Below are 20,243 nucleotides of genomic sequence, written 5' to 3' on the forward strand. Positions count from 1 at the left end.
CGTCTTTCTAGGCGAGCTTCAGTTTTCTTGTGGAGGAATTTCCATGTGGTGAGTTAAGTTTTCTATTTTTTCGTTTTACTGCATTTGTCTATTTTGATGTATTTCATTGTTGTGTTACACCGTTATGTATGTATTCGTCAACTGCAGTAAGTAATACAAATTTTGCAGCTGTTGCTCTTCTTCCCTTTCCCAGCACTAGTATCAGTACGATTTTTTCGAGTCTATACTAACACTACTAAAGTTGAAAAGACCGACACAAGTAAAATTTTTATCCTGTAGTTCAGTTGACGTATAAACGTGTACTGAAGTATGGAATACCGGTACTACCTAGACGAAAAGAGCGATATATGTAACACTGATGTGATTTACCTACATAGGTCAACTGAAGAGCAGGATACAAAATTTATGTAAGGCGCTATTTTTCGTCTTCTGTAGCACTAGTATCCTATTCTTCAATTGAGGTACATAGGTCAACTGAAGTATGGAATGTGCATGTAATAAATGTCGTTATTTCCCATTCGCTAGCACTACTTTTATATTCTTCAGTTGACCTATATGACTGAGATAAATAATGGGATACAGATTTCACTGCTGTTGGTTTCCTTGTCGTCGCTAGCAAGACTATAACTTTAAGTCGATAGTATTAGCAAAAAAAAAAAAAAAAAAAGGAAAAAAAAAAGAAAAAATCCCATACTGAATTATGGGATACAAAATTAGTGTGTGTCGTCTTCTTGCACCTTTGCGTAGTTCAAGTGAGGTACAATGTAACGTACATCGATTTCCTCGTTTCCGTTAGCGGTATATATATAGGTCAACTGAAATATGGGATACAAGTATTATGTACATAGATCTTTACACCCCCAGTAGTACTGCTATCTATGTAAGAACAGACTGTCAGTGGTAGCGGAGGTGAAAGAAGCGATACATGTAAAATTTGTATCCCATACTTCAGTTGACCTATATAGCTCACCTGAACATTAGAACAAGGAAGAAATCGACATATGTTAAATTTGTATCCTGTACTGCAATTAAGCTATACAACTCGACTGAAGATCAAGATACAATTCATATATATATGAGACGTGAGGTATTCTATGCTACCGCTTCTTCTATTCCTTTTTTCCCATTTATTTTCCACAGAAGTGCTAGGACACAAACTAGCGATATCCTTAACATTAAAGTCAAAATATTACTCTACTTGATATATGTCTACCATATTTTTTGTCTCCTTTATTCCTTTGTTTCTGAACACTCCTCTCAGCTGTTACATTTGTGTAATAAATGGTCTCTGGCAAATTCTGACATGATTGGTCAAAGCGGACAGGTTGTATCTTGTCCTTCAGTAGATTCCAGAATTTAGACACAAGTACTACCTTACAACTTATTGAACTTTTAGAACACGGAAATGGATAAATCAGAAGTAACACATGCAACATCCAAAGGTAACTGTAACAAATTTTAGTTAATAAAATAATATCGCTGTTCATCTGCACAATATTTGTAAACATATAGGATCATAAGAGTGGAACTGTCAAACTGCTGTCACGTTGTAATTAACATTTAATTTCTACATCTTGACAACATTTACAATCTTATTAAAGCTGTGACTGTTAAAAACAGTCCACTAACGACGCAATATGGATGTCACATCAATCTAGACGTGAGAACAAGACATCGACTTTACTATGAATGACATTGGCATCTTTACTTGTTCTCATCAAAATTGTAATTGCAGATCTTGAATAAATAAAGATTACTTGTTGTAAGCAGCTATTTGATGTATCTACTCTAACAATCATGTCGTTATCAGACCAGTGGCGTAGCGTGGTTGAAAAGGTTGGAGAAACTCTGCAGAGGTTATAGGGAGACAAAATGGTGCAATAAACAATAATTTAAACAAATGAAACAAAGTGCATCAAATAAAACAACTACTACTACTACCACTACCACCACCACTAATAATAATAATGATAATAATAATAATAATAATAACTTGTTCAAGAAACGATGACAAATTTGTAGAGCTTCAGCAGCAAGAGAAGTACCACTTATATTTTCTTGTACACAAGTGCAATGCGCCTGTCTTTTCTTTCCACGAATAAGTCTATAACTCGGTCTACAAAGATCTGATCACTGGATAGCTCTCCAAATAGTGTCTTTTCTATTCCTACATGCTCAAACACGACAGCCAGATGTTGGACATTGAATTCCTTAAATCAGGGCTTCCCAACCTTTTCAGCTGGTGGACCCCTTCTTCAGTAGAAACTCCATAGCGGAGTCAGTCAAGAGCACAGCAACTTTAAATTTCAGAGCGAAACCCATGGGAACTGAAAGCTTCTTAATGCAAGTTCCATGTTCCCAATGAACCCCCACCCCGAAGTATCAATAGTCTTTGGTTAAGAGATGTATGAAAACAACTTGAAGGCCAAAAATCGACTTACAGAATAGGTAGTCCACTGACAAATCAAGTTTAACGTTTAACGATGCCTGGGGCCGCATACGTGCCAGCGAGCGCTGTGATTGGTCGACAAAGCTCGCTCCGCGCCTGTGTAAAAGTTTTCAACGCATCTACCGCCGTGAGCCGGCGCACAAACGACCCCCGTATTGTTGCGAAACAATCAGAGAAGCCGCATTCTCCGGCACTAAACTGTGTATGCGTTCTCACTTAGGAACCGCAAAGGCTGTTTGCGAATACGACCTGAAGTAAAAGTACACATGTTTTTCCCACGAAAAACAGTGATTAATTTGATTTTCACTTTTTTATGCAATAATTTTACTCATTATTTTACACGATTTGGTGAAGGGTGGCCACGGACCCCCTAGAAAGAGCCGGCGGACCCCTGAGGGGTCCGTGGACCACACGTTGGGAAGCCCTGCCTTAAATAATTCTTCACTCGTTTAAGAGTACTCATGCTTCTCTCCCTGCTTGCTGTAGTTGCGGGTAGGGTCAAAACCATACGCAGGAACTTCGTTGTTACTTCATAAACGGAGTCTAAATCATCGTTGACAATGTACTTTAAGAGGATTCTTGGAGATAGTGTTTTTTCTCATCAGCGTATATGTTCCACAGTTCATTTTCAAGATGTTCTTGTTTGAAAAAAGGGTACTCTTCTAATAATTGAAGGAGTTTCAACTTTGGGAATTCTTTTTGGTAGTTTGGGAAACACTTTTCGTTCAAACGTTCAACAAACTGAATTTGGGGAAAGTCTTGAAACCTTCTTTCCATCTGAACAATTTGCAAATCCAGTATCTCGTAAGTTAGTGTCCTGAGAGATGTCTTTTGACTGTCACAGAATGATAAGTTGCCATTCAAACACAAGCTGTATTTAATGCATTCATCAACGAATGTTTATGTTCTTAATTGTCGTAAGTTTCTCAAAACAATTTTTATTTCGTCTTGGCTAGCAGTTATACTGACAGATTTTGACTGAAGAACATTAAAGAGATGATCAACACAAACAAAGCACCCTCGGTAGAAGCAAAGCAAGTAGACAAACGTAGGATCATCCATCTGTTGTTTCATTCCCACAGCACAGCTCAAAGATTCTGGGTCCCATCGAGAGTCTGTATCATCAAATATATAATTAAAAACAGTATATAGCCCTGAGAAATGACTAGATGTTGTTGAAACTGCCCTGGAACGAAAGTTCCAGCGAGTGTTGCTCGCATGTCGCAGTTTAAATCCTTTCTCAGTTAGCAATACAGTTCGTTTTGATTATTTACTGAAAACCGAATGGAATGCAGTAAGATCACTTACAAAGATCCTACTTGTCGCTTGATTTTGGAGGAATGTAACAGTGCAAAATTCAGTTGGTGTGCATAACAATGAATAAACATCGCATAGGGACAGAACTGCTTCACGAATTGTTATAGTCCTCTTTCTCTGCCCGCCATTACTGAAGCGCCATCATATGTTTGACTATCACTTGTCCTTCCACATTCCATTCTTTCAATACTGCATGAATAATGTTTCACAAACCTTCAGCAGTTGTGTCGCCAGAAACATCGTAAAATCCAACGAATCTTTCCTCAATTTAGTCTGCAATACAGTACCTGAATACTATACTCATTTGACTCTTGCATGACACGTCTAATGTTTCATCAGCCTGAATCGAAATGAAATTTCGGTTCTGAATTTGAGATTTTATTTTCTCATTAACTGCCAGAGTTATCATTTCTATTATATCATTCTGTTTATCTGGAGATGTTCCTTTAAAGGTAGAAGATGATGACAGATGGTCTCGGATTAACGCTCTCCTTGAGTTAGTAAATCCAACAATTCCAGATAGTTACCTTTGCTGCTGGAGGATTCGTCTTCTCGATGGCCGCGAAAGGCTAGTTCTTCTTTACAAAGAAATACAATTGCCTGAATAAGACGAGCCAATACTTTCCTGCTGGATGCAACTCATTTGTTGTATTTTATTGCTGTCATACGAGCGGTTTCAGAAAGGGCGTGCTCAATTCTACTTTGCCCAATAACTGAAATGATTCTTTGTTCTGCAGGTGACGTTTTGATATCTGATGAATTTGTGCTTTCCTGTCAAAGTTCTTTATTGTAGCAATGCCCTCATTGCATCATTCCTTTTCACCACCAAACAGAAGACATATATAACAATATAATATGTTATTGACTGCATTCGCAGTCAGCCAAGCATACTTTTCGTACCAGGCTGCCTGAAAAGTGCGTTTTTGTTTGGTTTCACTTAAAACTACACTGAGTATAGGAGTAGGTCGTTTGTCCTTCAATTCTCACTTTTTTGTACGTTAATGTAGAAAAAGGCGTTTTTAATAAAAATTAAATCTTAAATTAATTAAAGCAATACGTGCTGTGTAAGCAGCTAACTACTGGGCACATCGACAACTACGACAAGTTTTGCCACCAGCGGAATATCTGATCACTGCAGAATATTAAACCATTTCAGGCTGTGTTTTAATTAATTTTAGGTGGGCCGATCCCGGCGGTACTGCAATGCCGGGCCAACCCGCGACAGAGGTGGAGCAAGCCCCTAGCACTCCGTCATGAGCCAAAAATGAGTTTAATATTCTGGTCCTGCGATGCAGGACTATAAGGCGTTCAGTTGCTGGCTCACTCATGTTGGCGAAACAACGAAAATATGCACTAAAATCACATAATAATGATTATGAACACAAACCGTGTGACTTCACTTCCACGTTAAAAGCCAGCATAGACACGGCAGAGACTAGTCTCGATACCTGCTAGCAAGTGCACCGCACCGGCCTTTGAGGAAGAGGGGAAGTGGAGGGGGCGCAGGCGCACACAGCCAGGTAAGGGAAGGGAGGCAGAGACTGAGAGCAGTCGAGTCTCAAGCAGGCAGATACACCAATACTCAGGGTGTGGCGGTGCGGGCTACAAAAGCTGGTGTCTTCACACATTTAGTGCTCTCAATAGAAAGTTGTTTATATTTTTGTTATGAATTACAATTGCATCTTTTGTAATCACGAATACAGGGGAGACTAAGTCTCAAAGTCTCCCCTCACGCTACGCCACTGTATCAGACATATATTACGGTGCTGGCCCTAAAGAAGAAAAATATCTATCTACACCTAACGAGAAAAGTTCTGTGCACATCATTAGGCAACAAAACTGCTGAACCATTGAAACTTCCTGGCAGATTAAAACTGTGTACCGGACCGAGACTCGAACTCAGGACCTTTGCACTCCTGCTTCTGTTAAGTTTGGAAGGTAGGAGACGAGGAACTGGCAGAAGTAAAGCTGTGAGGACGGGGGGTGAGTCATGCTTGGGTAGCTCAGTTGGTAGAGCACTTGCAAAGGTCCTGAGTTCGAGTCTCGGTCTGGCACACAGTTTTAACTGCCAGGAAGTTTCATATCAGTGCACACTCCGCTGCAGAGTGAAAATCTCATTCTGCTAAACCATTGTTTTTTTGCTAACTTAAGCTGCTAGCAGTGTAAAAATCTTTAATGTTAATATGAATCACTTTACAGGTTGTTATGTTAGTAGTTTAAAGGCAAGGACTTTGGGAAAGTAAAGGGGTGATCAAATTAGTAATACGCAAATATCAAATTTTTATTTTTATTTATATTTTTGCTTTATTCAGTATATATTCACATGTCATACATTCACAAATGTAATTAGCTTGACATCTTGGGTTGTTGGGTATTCTGCCGGATATCAGCGTCGTACTTGCACGATATTTCGGTCACGTAGATCGTGGCCTTCATCAGGTGCGACCTGAGACTGCTCCTCGAGTGGACCTGGTCCAGTATTTATGCCTATGACCTTCCCCCTCCACCAACGGCTGCAGGCGCTTCCTCTGTGGTCCGCACCCATTCCCTGCGACCTGCTGGAGTGTTGCTGCTTCCTCAATCTCTACCCCATACCAGAATATTTACCCTGTGCAGTAGCAGTTGTTTTCTTCGTGCGTGCCTTTACTATAAACTGAAGGTATGCAGGAAAAATGTGTCATATTAACTGTGACTCATGCATCTCTTCACAGTCGATGGTAGAGACTAGCTAACGTACTTTGCCGAATACATTGACTTGTTCACCAAAGAAACAACAAATAGAATTAATAAGCCTGTCATAAAAATGGTTTGAATTTAAAGTAAGTCTCACTGGATCAGAACGAAAGACTTTTTCTGTATGATGCACTGTTTCAAACACTGCTACAGATGGGTGATCCAAACAACCTCTGTCAACCTTCTAGTAATGGTAACTGGTTTGACACAGGAATCTTTCAGTAAGTGTGATCACTTGGGCACATGTAGTGAACAGCAATAAATTATTTGCACTCAGCAAATCTTAGCATTTGCATAATCTTTCTCATAAGATACCCTGATACGCAACAAACAGTATTCTCCTGGTATTTACTGAGTAGTATTGAATCAAGAGCCTCAAAGTAACTAGTGTCTTCACTATCATCAGTGAACTTATCACTTTGCTTCTTATAGCACATGAATTCATGAGCACTGAAAGAGATCACTTTCTCAATGACATCTACATTATTCTTGTCTCTTACAGTAACATTGTTCTTGAACAAGGTTGTCCTCGGAGCAGACTGGAACTGTAATGTGGTGGGGATTATTGTTCCAACCAAACCTAGATCTGGTGCCAAAAAAAAGAAACAGTTCTAGATGATCTTGTGCGAGTTTGCATGTTAAAAAATAATAGCTTACAGTTGGATGTTTCAATGTAGCCTACACTTGGAGAATTTTTATCCCTGATTTGTTCAGAAATTATGTCTCATGGAGAATTGTATAAGTGAATTTCATCCAATCTTATTTACATTTTACATCTGTGTTAACTACAGTTACTTATCTCAGTTCCATATGAATGGCCTCTACAGTGTCATACTAATGTTGAATCACCTGTCTTACCTTAGTTTTAGTAAGCAAACAGTGTGTGTTAGTGGGCCCTAATCATAAATCTCATATTTTCTCTAGCAAACATGTTGATCAGCTGTGGCCACGCCATGACTATTTGCTAATCTATATTACCCACTACTAGTGTATATATTTAATAATTTTTTAAACAACATCACCTTAATTTCAATTACCAGAACTGTATTTGCAATGTTGGCATTAAGCCATTTTCAGGCATTTTCTAAATGTAATGCAATGTAATGAGAAATATTTAAAGTGGTATAAGCAGTATGTAATCAAGTTTTTTAATTTTCTGACATTCACATACTGTAATTATGAGATTTTGACATATAGGTTTACGTTAGGCAGGGGTAACAGCGTAATATACATATCAAGGTACAACTAGTCAGCAATACTAGTCAATATTTCATTTTATGTAGTGTGGTTTTGAATGGATTGCGTATATCATGCATTTAAGAGTGTGCACTTACAATATATTAGAGTAAATGTCTAAAACAATCGAGAAAATTTTTATTTTTGAGGCCTTTTTTTTTTAATAGAGTACATGTTGTGGTTGTTCTCTGAAGAAGTTATAAATTTCAATATCTTATAGAGCATTCAGTAATTAATTTCAAATCATAAAATAATATTCTAACCAGTGAAAGCAAGATGACAAGATTTAAAAGTTTTAGAGAAGCTGTGGGTCCATATTACAAGCAAGTACAGGGTGTCCAGAAAAGGGCTCCCTGATTTCAAAATTAAATATCTCGAAAACAAAGATCGATAGAGGAATGCAGTAAACGGTATGTTTATTGTGAAAGCTGTAAGACGTTTATACAGCAGTTTGAAATAATAGTTACAAAAACTGCTAACAGATGGCGCTGTACGCTATACAGCTCATATCAGCATACATATGTGAAATAATCGTATGAAAACAATCTTTGCAAACAATCACATCACAATGTTTTCAAAATGTTCACCATTGGCACTACAGAGGTGGCGCAAACGAAGAATGAAATCCGCCATCACATTTCGTAGTGTCTCAACCGAAATGGAATCACATGCCACGGAGATCGCCGATTGAAGCTCGTCCAGAGTGGTGGGATGCTTCGGGTAGACCATGAGTTCACTGTGCCCCACAAAAAAAAGTCACGGTGAGTCAAATCCGGCGAATATGGAGGCCAATCCATGCCTGCACCAGTAATTTTGGGATATTCCAAAGCAATGACTCGATTCCCGAAGTATTCCTCAAGGAAGCGAAACACTTGTTCGGTCCGATGTGATAGGGCTCCATCTTGCATAAACCATTCAGTACCTGCTCGATCCTCTAACGCTTGCTGTGTGGCGACAAATTGTTCCAAAATTGCAAAGTAACGTGCACCAGTGACCGTTTCTCGAATGAAAAAAGGGCCAATAATGCCTCTGCTGCATACTGCAGCCCACACAGTAACTTTAGGAGAATACAGGGGTTTCGCTTCACATCTATATGGCTTTTCGGAATCCCAAAATCGCCAGTTCTGCTTTTTCACGTATCCATTCAGGTGGAAGTGTGCTTCATCTGTAAACCAGATGCAGCCAACATCAAATCCTCCACTATCAATCATTGTGAGTATCCGATTAGCAAAGGCAACTCTTTGTTGCACAGCTCGTGCGGATGTGGCCTGGTGCGTTTGAATTTTGAATGGAAACATGTGTAGGCTCTTTCTCAGTATTTTCTGCATGCTGGAACGCTTCAAACCAGTCTCAGATGCAATTCTACGGACGGAAGACATTGGATTTCACTGAATAATTCCAGAAACTGTGACGATATTTTCAGGCATAACTGCGGTTTGCTTGCGGCCAACATGTCCCACTAGATCATTAGTTACGCTGCCTGTTCGTTGAAATTTTGCGAAGAGCGTACGAATGGTTTTCGCATCGGGTGCTTTTGGAACATTAAATCGTGCTTGAAAACTTGGCCTTGTTGCCATAGGACTCTCTTCTAACCTGAGGTACTCTAGCATCAGAAAAACGCGGTGTGGAATGGAGTACATGGTTTTAATCTCTTCCTTCGGTACGCTAACCTCCTTTCACATTTCAATAGTGGAACTGATCGCTCTGGGCTTCGGATCACTATTTATACTAGGCATTATGTATGCCGATTACAGCGCCATCTGTTAGCAGGTTTTGTAACTATTATTTCAAACTGCTGTATAAACTTCTTACAGCTTTCACAATAAACATACCGTTTACTGAATTCCTCTATCGATCTTTGTTTTCGAGGTATTCAATTTTGAAATCAGGGAGTCCTTTTCTGGACACCCTGTATATGTATTTAATAATTAGATGACTTTTATGTAATTTTGATTACTTATTTAAGAGTGTCAGCACAGCAGCATTTTTTTATGTTGAGACTGCTTGTATTTCCATTTTTCTATACACAGTTATAACAACACATTAATAATGGGATTTGTTTATAATTAAATAAACACAATTCTCTTAGAAATGTTAAGGGAGTGAACTAGTGGAAGGGGGATTGCAGTGAAGTTGGATAAATATAGTGTTTATAAGCAGTACATAAACATAGTTTCCTCCTTGCTAAGTAATTACTCATAACCTATGACATGTGGTGTTCTACTTGTCCATTTATTCTAGGATGTTCATATTTGACGCAAGAATAATAGTAGTTGAATGTTGTGTAACAGCTCTGCGTTATGTAAGTCTACACTGCCTTGTTATTGTTATCATAGCTTTCTGCAAAGTCAATAGAATGAGGCCCTTAGATTAGATTAGATGTGCTTTTCATTACATGGATTCATAGTGAGGACATCCTCAAGGATATTCAACTTATCAGAAAAACAAGAATACACAATACATTTCCATAAAGAAAAAAACTTAATGTACCTTCAGTGAAATAGTCCTTAAGGATGTGGAAAAAGTTAAAAAATTGGAAACATCTTTTTGTTTGAAACATAATGACAAACTTGTCACAAAACATGTAAATATACGATATGCTTATGTGTATATGACAATTCTTATGTTATTGTAGCCACACAGCATCAAAGAGGAAAATCAGTTTACAATTATTTACTCTGACTGTACTGCTGCACTAAAGACATACAGAACTCAGATTTTATATAATACCTGTTATCTGACATTATTAATAATAAATAATGCATCAGCTGGTTCTGATTAGAAATTCGTCAGTGGAGTAGGAGCTGGGAACTAATAAATCCTTTAGATTTCTTTTAAAGTGAAATTTGTTTATATTTAAACTTTTATGGCTGCTTGAAAATTACTGAAAATGTGTTTTCATGTATAAACATCACCTTTCTGGACCAAAGTAAGTGATCTTAAAAATTTTGTGAACGTTATTCTTATTTCGAGCGTTAATTCGATGAACTGAACTGTTGGAGGTGAAAAAGGTGTATAATATATACTACAGATTTTGTTAAGGGATTAATATATCGGAAACTAGCAGTTACTTCCATCAATTCCTTGAAAAGGGCTCTACAGTGCATTCTTGAGTTCACAGAACAGATAATTTGTATTACTCTTTCTTGGACTCTGAGAAATTTAGCTCGCCTTGATGAGTGACACCAAAAAATGATTCCATATGACATCAGTAAGCGAAGTATGCTGGCCTTTTTTGTCTATGTATGACAAATCTGCATTGCAAACAGAGATGTTTTACATGCTTCAAAATTTATTTGGTGTACTGCTCCCAGTTGATTTTATTGTCAAGGGGTAATCCCATGACTTTGACACTGCCATCCTCTTCTACCTGCCTGTTGTGATATTTTAGGCATATAGTTGGGGAAACCTCTTCTGAACTGAAGAAATGTGTTTTTCGAACTTTGATGAGAAAAATTTGTTAGGAGCCATTTACTAATCTCCATGAAAATTCCCTTAATCGACCTTCCTGAAACTATACTTGATATTCTATTTATTTCCATGTTTATATTACTTGCAAAAAAAACATACTTGGCATCTGGTAAGGTCACTGACATAGTATACAAGAAAAAATAAGGTCACCAAGATAGAACCTTGTGGGACACCATATGTAACTATTTGACAGCTGGATGACAGCTTATATCTTGAGGTAAAACTCTTTCCTATTAACATCCATTGTTTCCTATTAGAGAGACAGGATTGGAACCATTTTGCAACTTTCCCTGTTACACCATAACATTTTAAATTACTTAAAACGATTTTGTGGTTTACACAGTCATATGCCTTGGGAATTTCACAGACTACACTGACACCTTGTAATGTATTGTCTAAGAAATGAAGTACATTCTCACTGTATGTGTAAGTAACCTCAATATCAGAATCCTTTAGAAACCTATGATTTTGAGAATATAGTACATTTAGTCAGGTGCCTCTACAACATATTTTCTAAAATTTTGACGAATGCTGCCAAAAGTGAAATTTGACAGTATTTCTTTACCTCGTTTCTTATAAAAAGCTTAACTTCAGCATATTTCATATGTTTGGTAAATGTTCCACTGGCAAATGACTGGTTGCACAAATAACTTAATGAATAAACTCAGAAGAATACTTTTTAATTAACTATGTTGATATTTTATCATAACTAATAAAATTTTCTTGGTTTTAAAGATTTATTGTAGGTATTATGTATACTGGTGTGAGGAAGATAATTTTCATATTGCAGTAAATACCCGTTAATCTGGCATCTGGCAGTCCATCATGTTAAATAATTTGCTGGTATCTGCCAGTCTGTCTCGTATCTGGCAATAATCCAACATTCAGTAATCCACTGTGTCGTATGTACTGAGTATTTCAGATGTGTTTGGCGGAAATTGGTCGTGTTCATAAATTTCGAGTTGTGTAGTGCCAACAGTAGTTTCAGTAACCTGCCAGACAGCTTCTGTAATGTACAAATAGTCCACAGCAATTAAAAAGTGATGTTTTAAAGTGTAATCATGATGTAATCGTGATTATAGCTGTTCTATATTGCAATTACAGTGGCGCTGTGTATTATTATGGGAATGTTTTCTCAACCACACCTCTCTCAAAAAAAGTGAAAGTGAAATGTAAATATGCTATGCTTATAATATGACAAAAGCTTAACATCATTAATCAGGCTGAGAAAGGTGAGAATGGAAATACGATTATAGAAGAGTACAAAGGTGGTTCTTCAAAAATCTATGATATTAAAAAAAATTACAGTCAACATTCCAGCTACCTGGAATGAAGCAGCTGCCGCTGTTGATACACTTACAAAATTTGCTGAAAGCAACAAATCGAACAATACTGCACAAATTATAAATGTGTATACTATATGTAACGTGCTTTTGAAGATAAAATAGGACACACAAAAAAACGGTTTGCCCCACAGGCATTTGCAGTAAAGCAAACTTAATCACGAAACTCTTTGAAAAAGCCCAAACTAGATCAGCTGGATGAAATTTTGTACAAGTGCTTCTGTGCCAAAAGGTCTGAAGGGAACCTGTAACTGAGCTATAATTATCGAAAAAGTAAGGAATACTGTGATGTATTTTCTTATGGTTGGTTATACTGATTCAGAACCAGGCATGGAATTCAGAAGCCTGGGGAGTTATGATCGGTAGATCAAAATGCAGCTGAAGAATGCAAAGAAACTGTTTGCAATGTGTTTAAACACCATAACTTAACTTCCTATCAAATCTACAATGCAATGCCAACGAAACAGGCTACTTTGGCGTTATTCGCCTAGTTCAGCTGTGGCAGGTGAAGATGAAAAGTGAGACAAAGGTTTTTTTAAGTATTACTTGACAGATGTATGGTGTTCTTCAGGTGTCTACATGTTGACATCTTATATTATTGGCAATTCCAAAAATGCAAGAGCTTCTAAATTTTACTGTAATTTATGGAGCTCATTCCAATGCATAGGTGACTTCAGAATTGTATAAGGACTAGTTTTACGATAATTTCGTACATTCTGTGAACTACAATTGAAAAAGAACTTGGTTTGCCTAAACAGAGAACGGCTCTACAGTTGCTAGGTAAGTGTAGAGCCCACTCTCTAGCTTCTGAATTGATCTCACATTATATATTTGTGACTTACCTTGATGTGAGTATTACTTCACTGATTCAGTTAGTAAAACAGGGAATAATCCAAAATTTCAGAAGTTTTTACACAGCTTCTTTTCTTCAAGAGGTTATCAATTCAGACTGTTCAGAGGCAGATTAAGAAAAATTTACATTAAATACGCTATTTTTGGAACCACTTTGGTGTGGAATAAAGTTAAACCTGCTACTCTTCAGAAGTCTTGGAAAAGAAACAGACTCCACTATTCCATTCGAAAATGACGCTGTTGTTAAAATGTTAGATGTTGCTCAAAATGAAATAAATTTCCTGCAAGATGAAGACACTGGCAATAAAGAAATTGTAGCTGAAGAATATCAGTCAGACTGATAGTAAAAAGTATATGGGGCCACAACAAAAACTTCAACTACTAGACATCAAATTCTATGAAGATGAAGGGACTGATGTAACAAACTCAACACCTCCACCTACCTGGAATGAAGCAGCTGCCGCTGTTGATACACTTACAAAATTTCTGAAAGCAACAAATCGTACAACACTGCACAAATTATGAATGTATATACTGTATGTAACGAGCTTTTGAAGAAGAAGTGGGTCACACAAAAAAACAAAAGGCCATTACGTCTCATTTCAGGTGAGCTAAATATGGAAATACTGTATGTACTGTAGCATAAAACATACACATTGCTGCACCACAGTATAATAATGTACTGACCTGAACTTAAAATACAATCTTAAAATTAGATTACATAAGATATACAATACAGTTTTTCCATTTGTTCTGTAAAATGTTCTTTTACACAGCATGATATATTTTTCATGGTTTTAACAGAAGCAGAGAACATATGATAAATAACCAAAGGTCAGTCGACAATCACCCATTGTTTACCCTGTGTCTCCCATTCATGTCTTATAATGGGCTTTAGCATCAATATTACAGCTCTTTCTGGCTGACAGTTAGAGTTTCCTTTTTGTCATACAAGTAGTACTTGTCTTCTTTGTAGACAATGATTTAATCTGGACTACTTTTGGGGGAAAACAGCTTTCAAATAACGTAAGGACGTCATTTAAAAAAGTGTTGAATTTTTTATTCTTGTCATGCGTCATTCCCACTCATGTATTTTAGGAGTTTTCTAAAACAATCAATTTTTTGGTGACTGACAACTCTCTGCAACTCAGTTCTGGGAGCTTTTGTATCCTGACAGTACTCTACTAACATTTAACCATAGGACCTGCATGTCATGGTCTGAGATAATTGACTATGGTTTTGTAATAGAGTGATTTCCATTAGACCTTTGTATAAGGATATTATCATTTGCTGTGTTTGGGCAATTAGGTGCCCTAATTGGGTAGTTTACAGTAGAAATTAAGCTCAATGATAATGCTATGAACCATATACAGTTTGTGTTTCTCAGACATATCAAGTCTCACCTTTATCTACAATAATAATGTTTGATGAAACAATGAATTAAATTTTTTTACCAGTGCTGGGAATTGAACCCAGGTCTCTTGCTTAGTAGGCAGTTGCGCTATCTGTGGGGGGGGGGGGGGAGGAGGGAGAGACATACTAGGTAGTCTGTTCAGGTGTAGTGGCTTGAGTCCCAGTGTGGTGCAATGGATAGTGGATCTGCCTATTAAGCAGGAGACATGGTTTCAAGTCTCAGAGCTGGTACAAATTTTAATTAATTAATTATTGTAGATAATACTAGTGACTGTAATGAATTCTTGCTAAAAAAGTTACAGAGAAATTCTACATTAAAACCACCAGCAACCACTATTTCCTTGTTTTTTACTATTACATACACTATTAGAGCTTCAAGGTGGTTTATGAACACTTTAAAATTACCAGCTTGTGCCCAGTATACACTAACTATTACAAAGGATTTATTATGATATCTGCTTCTGTCAGACATACTTCCATATGAAGATCTCAGCAGAATTTACAGACGTCTATTTTCTTAAATTTATGGCAATTCCTGACGAATCTGGGAACTCCTCCTTTCTCCATTTCTGTTGTACAGAAGTGAGATGTTAACTTAAATCTGGTAACACTTGTCACATCTATACTGTTGATCACATGATGTTCGGAGAGACAGATTATGTCGTCTAATTTTAATGACTAATTCATTAATTCAGATAAATGGTTCACTGAACTGTCACAGTCTATGTCGATACACAGTTTATTGTCCATGGCTATCAGAGTCCCAAGATAATAAGTTAGTGATAACTTTGCACAGTGCTATCTAGATTTCTGACAGCTCTAATATAATGTATGTCTGATGATGCCATAAAACTCTAGGTCAAATGACAACATAACAATTTATTTATTTACTTTTGGTCCTGTGACATCTTATAAAGATATATATGTGGTAATAAAAATACAGAGGAGATCAAGATTACATATGTATATAATAACAATAATAGAATATATTACAAATGACTGTTTTGAAGTGTGATGTAAATGAAAATTGTTATGTTAATATAATATCATACATGCAGTTAGTGTGATGTATCACACAAATTCTTGTATTATGTTTGGTAATTTTACATAATAAGATTCCATTTCAGTTAGTGAAGAATTCATTTAAATACTGGAAATTGTGGTGCATCAGCTTCATTTTTCAATAAGCTTCCTTCCTTTAACAATTTGTTGATGTTGGGGCCATGATTATATAATTGCTTGTCCCCATGAAGAACAGTTCTCTGATAGGTTGATATTCTGGCATTGGCTTTTGTATAGGGATCGACTACAAGGTGCATTCCCCCAGAATATTACTCCATATCAGATTACTGAGTGGAAATATCAGGGAGTTATACAGTTTCTATTTGCTGTTTCTTTAGTCAGTGCTCTGCTACGCAGATATTATCTTTCAGATTGGAGTCTAGTATTATTTGCAGTTCTTGTAATATGATTGAACATTATGATGTATTGTACGAGTGTTGTATGAAATGAGAGAAAGTTGGTTTTGTGTTGCTTATTATGACTACTACTTTTAGTCACTTCTGATGAACCACTTATCTCATATAACATCCTGACTCTCCTTATACTATGCTCTTCTCTAGTCTGCTTCCTAATAAAAATTATTCAGGTGGGAAGGAGGCAAATTTTCCTTCTGCTAACCTTGTTGGGCACTGCTGCTGGTCCTGCTTTATTCATTTCTACAGGAGAGGTTGAAATAAAGATCTGCTACACATTTTTTCAGTGAAAACTTATACAACGACATTCTGTGTGTGTTTGCACGCACGTGTGGCTAGTTTGCTTAAAATAAAATGTTTTACTTAATTGGCTTCCACCCTTTAGTTATCGATCTATTCATAGAACGAAATGTATACTTCTTTATTTCGTTGTTGCCACAGTGACTGTTCGTGACAAAACCGATCAGCAAACTGAATGGAAAACTTACAATAAAATCTACTGATTTTTCCATAGGGAAGTGGAGACGAACTGTAAATATGCTGTTTAGTTGCAGTCGATTTATAACCCTTCTAAAAGGAAATATTGACGTCAGTTTCACAGGGTTCAAAATCAGGAGTTATTACTTTTTATCGTTATTTTATAGGAATTAAGTTTCGGTTGAGTAGTAGAGAGTGGATGAGAATGTCGATTGTGGATTTGAAACAGTTAGCAAAGCGTTTCTTTATGAAGAGATGCAGTCAATTCAAACAACATTGTTCGATTTCTGAGATTTAGTTGTTATCTCTTTGAGAGTGGGATGCAGTGGTGGAGGTGTCAAATAGCATGCAAGAAGAGTGTAGGTGAATAGTGAATACTAGAGTAAGTGGTGTATATATTTTTTGAATAATGTAGATCACAAGTTTCATTGTTATGAATTGATTTTTATATGTCTGATGGCTACGGCGCGCTTCATCGGCAGACATTTAAATGTAATGTTTTTAGCTGACAGCGTTTGACACTATAAATCAAATTGTTAGCTGCCGTCATCCCTGTATAAAGCTGCTCAGATGTCTGGAAGAGATGACATGTACTTCCCACCGCCACCTCCACCTGTTATGCCTGTTTTGCTCAATAGCATCCCGCCGATAAATCCGATTAGTGCGTGTGGCTTCATTACTGTACCAGTCAGTGTAATACCATGCGGATTTCAGCATCCGGAGCAAGAGTTATTTGAGGCAACGAGACTGCTGTGGGAACGAGAAAGAAGCGAATATCCTCCAGAAGTATTATGTTACAACCACATACAGCCAATACTTCAAGATGGACCAAAGTAAGTTTTCCGGCACAAAATTTTTATCTATCTTACTCAGAATTGAAGCTATAGCGAATGCATGACCATTGTGCTCAAAGTACTATCAGGAATTATAAATGAATTTAGACTGAATAGTAGTTGATTACTAACCAATAAAGTTGTTTGGTTTTGTGGTGGATTGTGAAAAGCGACACAAAAGCTGTAATTCAGATGAATCCAGCTGTTGTTGATACTTGTCTGCATATATAAACTGTTGCCTCGTTATATGATAGCTCAAAATAATTTTCATGCAGAAGTTTTAGTTTGTCTGTTTTTCAACCAAATCATTAACAGCTGGTGTCCTTCCCTGTTCTGTTAGTGTATCATTGTTTTTGTTGTTTGACACAGCTGTAGCATCTTCCTTTGTAATCACAGTTGGAAATTCCAGTTGCCACTTTACAGCTTTTACAGCCAGGAGAAAAATATACTGTGCCAATGTTAAAAATTTACAAAGTAGTCTATTTAAAACATTAGGATATACAGGAAAGTCTGGAAGGCCACCAATATCAATTACCATATTAAGTTCCATTAAAAAATCATTATTATTATTATTATTATAGAACTTGTTTAGAAAGGTAGATGTATTGCTGTAATTTTGTCAGTTACCTAATATTTTTATAAAACTGGTAACTTGTTTACAGTGGTACTTTTCCTTAATTTTTGTTTGTGTTGTCTGTGTAAATGCAGCTTCCACACAGTATTGTATGTGTGAACATCTTGTTTTGTATGAACAAGGCTGTGTTTGTTCCCCATAATTATTTTCACAAATTATGTGATCTCCAAGATACATAAGCAAGGCAGTGTAAGGAATTGTAATTTTTAAAACAATGGTTGCACGAGTTTCTGGATGGTCTCTTTCAAATAATTATCTTTTTGTGTTAAAATCATCCACTGAAATGAGAATTTCCATAAACAAAATAAATCAACATCTTAACAAGAAGTCTTGTCTGTGCACAGTACACATTTTTTCATACAATACCAATTGGTTCTTAATTTATTATTTATGGTATATGGCTCAACCTTTGTGAGAGATATGTTTGGCAGCAGTGTGGTCTTCTAAACCAGTCATCAAGATTATGGTCATACTTCTTAGTTGTGTTTGTATATATCTGGTCAATTGTTGTGGCAGGAACTATAGTAGACTTGGCAAATAATGACATTGTTGGACTGAGCATTAATGCGAAGAAGACAGAAATGGAGTATTCAGGGTCTGTGATTGCCGATATGTAAGAGTATATAAATGATAAAATATCAGCAGTTGAGATCATCTGTGACTTATTGAAGGTCGTTGATTGTATCACTCATAATATTCTATTAGAAACGTTAGATATGTATGGAATATGTAAATCAGCCTATCTCTGATTTTGTTGCTATTTAAGAAGAAGAATTTAGAAAGCTTCCTAGGTTGCTCAAGAATACAAATAAGGATTCCACATCATCTGCCTCAAAAGCCAGAATTCGAATTGTTTGCAGATGATGCAAGCATTGGTGTGAAGCTGAGCAAAGAATCAGCAGAAGAAATTGTAAATAATATTTTTTTATGAATGTTACTGACTGGTTTTACACAGATTGGCTATTTTTAAACTTCTGGGGAAAAAAATTGTCCAGTTTTATACTGTCACAAGAAATAATAAACAGGGTAGAAAGTTCTGAAGTGTACGTACTTGCAAACTTAAACCTGGAAAAACCATAGAGTGACTATTGCATGTAAAATATGAGCTGAGTACATACAAATGGTGCCATTAACTGAGCATTAATTTCATCCCATTTAAAATTTTTTTGAAGAAGGAATTAATCAGTTCACACAATTTTCTTGGGTGCCAGCTCTGATTTTTTGTTCAACCTTGTTTGATGTAATGTAACATAACTACAGTAAGACAGTTGTTTGAATGGCTATACAAATGTTCGTTGGTATGGGCTAAACCAAAACCTTTTTACTTCATGTTCCTAGTTCAAATACGAACCAAGCACCAAGATCCTTCCCCTAAAACAATGGTTTCAGGCACTCTTCTTTCAGTACTTTCATGCTGTAACGATACATATGATGTAATTCATGATTCATTACTGTGGGAAAAGAGAAGAAAGAGAGCCTCGTTTGATTATTGGAACAAATCATCCAAGAAAGACACTGCTATGCAGGGACTTATCTGACATGGAAGATGTTAAATTAAATTAACTACTGGTATGCATATAAATGAAATGTATACAGACTAGTTCAGTTTTTTGTGTGTTACGTGGATCAATACAGATTCTTTCTGTTCTAACATTTATTTATAGAGTAGATGGTGTTGTCATGCAGGTTTGATTTCATTTTGTTTTATTATCTGCTGGTGTTTTTATTCCAATTCTAGACTTTAATCTGGAAACCACTGCAAAGTGGGAAATACGGAAGCGTCCGATCCAACCCGTCGGCTTTGACCCATGACGTCACAAATATGGCGGAAACGACCATAAACGACAATTCCAATATGGCGGATATAAAAACGTTGCATACATATCACAAAGACGAAAACACACAGAAAAACAACACACACAAAGGTTTCACAAGAACAATCTGCTAACATTGATAGCAAACAAAGATAATAATAAACAAGTGGTACTCAAGGCCAGGCAGGGGGGGGCT

The 20,243-nt window shown here is 36.7% G+C and overlaps 1 protein-coding gene and 1 pseudogene across 1 annotated transcript in view; one reads left to right on the forward strand and one right to left on the reverse strand.

Annotated features, from left to right (window-relative positions):
* Nucleotides 1-4,939: 4,939 nt before the first annotated feature.
* Nucleotides 4,940-5,116, reverse strand: LOC126096571 (U2 spliceosomal RNA; annotated as a pseudogene).
* An 11,959-nt stretch (nt 5,117-17,075) lies between these two features.
* Nucleotides 17,076-20,243, forward strand: part of LOC126168413 (UPF0692 protein C19orf54 homolog) — a 47,055-nt gene continuing 43,887 nt past the window's right edge. Inside the window, exon 1 of the mRNA XM_049920554.1 lies at nt 17,076-17,599. Coding sequence (XP_049776511.1) covers nt 17,337-17,599 — 263 coding nt within the window. The 5' untranslated portion in view covers nt 17,076-17,336. The remainder of the gene's footprint in view (nt 17,600-20,243) is intronic.

Source organism: Schistocerca cancellata, chromosome 1 (genome assembly GCF_023864275.1).
Source record: "Schistocerca cancellata isolate TAMUIC-IGC-003103 chromosome 1, iqSchCanc2.1, whole genome shotgun sequence".
NCBI lineage: Eukaryota > Metazoa > Arthropoda > Insecta > Orthoptera > Acrididae > Schistocerca > Schistocerca cancellata.